Source organism: Oncorhynchus clarkii, unplaced genomic scaffold (genome assembly GCF_045791955.1).
Source record: "Oncorhynchus clarkii lewisi isolate Uvic-CL-2024 unplaced genomic scaffold, UVic_Ocla_1.0 unplaced_contig_520_pilon_pilon, whole genome shotgun sequence".
NCBI lineage: Eukaryota > Metazoa > Chordata > Actinopteri > Salmoniformes > Salmonidae > Oncorhynchus > Oncorhynchus clarkii.
In genome coordinates, this window is record NW_027260836.1 from 69,147 (window position 1) to 71,582 (window position 2,436).

The 2,436-nt window shown below is 43.3% G+C and overlaps 1 protein-coding gene across 1 annotated transcript; it reads right to left on the reverse strand.

Annotated features, from left to right (window-relative positions):
- Positions 1-944: 944 nt before the first annotated feature.
- On the reverse strand, positions 945-2,112 carry LOC139401867 (cytochrome P450 2K1-like). Its single transcript, XM_071145858.1, has 4 exons — positions 1,983-2,112; positions 1,586-1,770; positions 1,285-1,450; positions 945-1,204 (listed from the first exon to the last, which is right to left on the reverse strand). Exons 1-4 carry the CDS (start codon positions 2,110-2,112, stop codon positions 1,002-1,004), a joined length of 684 nt encoding a protein of 227 aa, XP_071001959.1. The 3' UTR covers positions 945-1,001.
- Between the last annotated feature and the right edge of the window lie 324 nt (positions 2,113-2,436).

Genomic DNA, 2,436 nt, shown 5'->3' on the forward strand with positions numbered 1-2,436 from the left:
GAACTGCAGAGATCTACAGCTGAGGTGGGAGACTCTGTCCATAGGACAACAATCAGTTGTATATTGCACAAATCTGGCCTTTATGGAAGAGTGGCAAGAAGAAAGCCATTTCTTAAAGATATCCATAAAAAGTGTTGTTTAAAGTTTGCCACAAGCCACCTGGGAGACACACCAAACATGTGGAAGAAGGTGCTCTGGTGAGATGAAACCAAAATTGAACTTTTTGGCAACAATGCAAAACGTTACGTTTGGCGTAAAAGCAACACAGCTGAACACACCATCCCCACTGTTAAACATGGTGGTGGCAGCATCATGGTTTGGGCCTGCTTTTCTTCAGCAGGGACAGGGAAGATGGTTAAAATTGATGGGAAGATGGATGGAGCCAAATACAGGACCATTCTGGAAGAAAACCTGATGGAGTCTGCAAAAGACCTGAGACTGGGACGGAGATTTGTCTTCCAACAAGACAATGATCCAAAACATAAAGCAAAATCTACAATGGAATGGTTCAAAAATAAACATATCCAGGTGTTAGAATGGCCAAGTCAAAGTCCAGACCTGAATCCAATCGAGAATCTGTGGAAAGAACTGAAAACTGCTGTTCACAAATGCTCTCCATCCAACCTCACTGAGCTCGAGCTGTTTTGCAAGGAGGAATGGGAAAAAACTTCAGTCTCTCGATGTGCAAAACTGATAGAGACATACCCCAAGCGACTTACAGCTGTAATCGCAGCAAAAGGTGGCGCTACAAAGTATTAACTTAAGGGGGCTGAATAATTTTGCACGCCCAATTTTTCAGTTTTTTATTTGTTAAAAAAGTTTGAAATATCCAATAAATGTCGTTCCACTTCATGATTGTGTCCCACTTGTTGTTGATTCTTCACAAAAAAATACAGTTTTATATCTTTATGTTTGAAGCCTGAAATGTGGCAAAAGGTCGCAAAGTTCAAAGGGGCCGAATACTTTCGCAAGGCACTGTACGTTGAGTCCAGACTCTCATCTCAGACCCGGCTCACAGCACAGAGCTGGTGAGGTGAAGGATTGAGGGTGAACCCCACAGATGGTGTGAGGTCCAGATCATCCTCTGTTACTCCAGGAGGAGGAGAGAAACTAAAGCGCTGCAGGAGGGAGGTGAAGAGGAAGAGCTCCATCCTGCCCAGACCCTCCCCCAGACATGCGAGAGACCAAAGAAATAGGAAATAGCCTCTTGGACAGACTTCATGCTACCTCAATGTATCTACTTTTTGCAATGAAATAATTTGCTAAATGATGAAGTTGATGCACCTAAAGAGAAGGCCATGAAGGCATCCCTCTTGACAAATCCTCCATTCTCATCCAGAAAGTGGGTGGGGTTAAAAGTGTGGGGGCTCTCCCATTCGCTATTGCCTTGTAGGACCGACGTCAGTAGAGGAATCAGATGTCCCCTGCAGTGAGAGTGAAGCATAGGACACTGTTATATTCAGAGTAAAAGTGATGAAACTTGGTGTCATAAATGAAGTGCACACTTGAAAGGAGTGGATTACAAACATTTCAGGCTTATTTTATTTATTTGATCAGATTTGGACAGCCATGTACATTATCTGACCTTGATGAAGTATCCCTGGAAGGTGACATCTCGGCTGGTGGTGTGAGGGATGGACATGGGTGCAATGTTGGCCAGTCTCTGGGTCTCATGGATCACTGCATCAGTGTAGGGCAGGTTCTTCCTGTCCTCTGCTAAGGGCTGACGACTTCCTATGACCCTGCTGATCTCCTCCCGAACCCGGTCTGAGACAGAAAGGATTTGGAGTTACTGCAGTGAAACTTATAAACCTGAGTTAATGTTTAACCTTTATTAACCCAGCCATCCTAAACTAGTTTCATAACCTCTGCTTCAAGTTAGCCCTTTGCCAACGTTTACAACTTGTAACATCATGAGTGCCTAAGTGTTTTGGATCAGTGAATATGTGTGTGTGGGCGTTTGTGTTTATATCAATCCTTAACCTGTATATGGGGGTACTTGGCCATTAGCAGCAGACCCCAGCGCAGGGTTGTCCCGGTGGTGTCATTACCAGGACCAAACAGGTTACCAACACTAAATACCAGGTTGTCGTCATGGTAGAAAGAATCCATATTGCCAGATTCCTAACAGAAACAAACCAGCAGATGACATATTTATTATGCACAACAGTTACTTAAGGAGCTGTTGTAAGTTATTCACAGATAATCAACACATTCTATTAAAGCAGCTTGAGGAACTGTGAGTTTTTGAGTTTACATGTGATTCTGCTGATAAGGACATAACTCTAGTTCTATCCTCTCTCATATGGCATTCAGTCATTGTACATACATGTTAGACAGGGTTTAGATTGTTTAGTGCCAAAAATAAGGGGTTAAATACCTGTACAAATACAGTGCCTTGCGAAAGTATTCGGCCCCCTTGAACTTTGCGACCTT